An 844-nucleotide genomic window follows, 5' to 3' on the forward strand; every position below is an offset into this window, starting at 1 on the left:
TTTCCAAGCCGATTTCACGTGATTTGGAGCAGGTTAGCGGACACGTGGGAGCACCAGGGCGTTTGACAAGCCTGACGTGCGCTTACCGTTCTGACGGGAGCAGGCCACGTTTCGTCACGCAACTCCACGTCAGCCTTTGATTTCTTAGTCATAACAATATGCATAAATGCTAAAGCTTCATCCAAATGTGTAACTCTAGTTGGAATTGGTGACCACTTCATCAATAAGGAGTTAGTCTATAAGGGGCGGCACACATGAGGTCATAAACACATTATTCTTGTATGATTGATATAAGAATTCGTAGCATACATTCATTGTACCCGGAGATGTGAGAAAATATTGCAATAAAATTGACTTTGGACATAAACCCATTTTTTTTCCAAATACTTTCTAGATTGTTTCAGCTTTAACAATTTTGAACAAATAAATAATAATTTGAAAAAAGAATGTACCAGCTCTCATTGAAGATCTTGTCATGGTGTAACAAGAACAAAGGAGCAACAGAGCCTCCCTCTTGATTTTTAACAAGGAATTTGCAAATGGGTGCGGCACCGTAGACTCTCTCAACTTCTCCGTCCTCTCCCGTTCTGACGGAGCACTTTAGTATATCGTAGCTCGCCAAGAGCCGTAGCACACGGTCGACCAAGACGGGCGCGTCAGGGTTCTTGGTGACAATCCTGGTGGCGATCTCCGAAGTTGAGAGGAAGGCGTCGTCCGCAGAGGCAGAGATGATGTCTATGAGGTTGAGCTCGAGGGCTGATTTGAGGACCATCGGAAGAATCACGGCGTTGGCTAACCTGATGGCTAGCTTGCCCACTTCTTCTTCCTCTCGAGGTTGCGACAT

The 844-nt window shown here is 45.3% G+C and overlaps 1 protein-coding gene across 1 annotated transcript; it reads right to left on the reverse strand.

Moving 5' to 3' along the window:
- Positions 1-400: 400 nt before the first annotated feature.
- Positions 401-844, reverse strand: LOC116131635 (caffeic acid 3-O-methyltransferase 1-like). The gene is made up of 2 exons (XM_031417299.1): positions 453-844; positions 401-404 (listed from the first exon to the last, which is right to left on the reverse strand). The coding sequence occupies exons 1-2, from the start codon at positions 842-844 to the stop codon at positions 401-403; spliced, it is 396 nt and encodes a 131-aa protein (XP_031273159.1).

This window comes from Pistacia vera, unplaced genomic scaffold, assembly GCF_008641045.1.
Source record: "Pistacia vera cultivar Batoury unplaced genomic scaffold, PisVer_v2 Contig235, whole genome shotgun sequence".
NCBI lineage: Eukaryota > Viridiplantae > Streptophyta > Magnoliopsida > Sapindales > Anacardiaceae > Pistacia > Pistacia vera.

Excerpts from the sequence above, each read along its gene's own strand:
- LOC116131635 (XM_031417299.1), bottom strand. The coding sequence starts at position 844 with ATGTCGCAACCTCGAGAGGAAGAAGAAGTGGGCAAGCTAGCCATCAGG.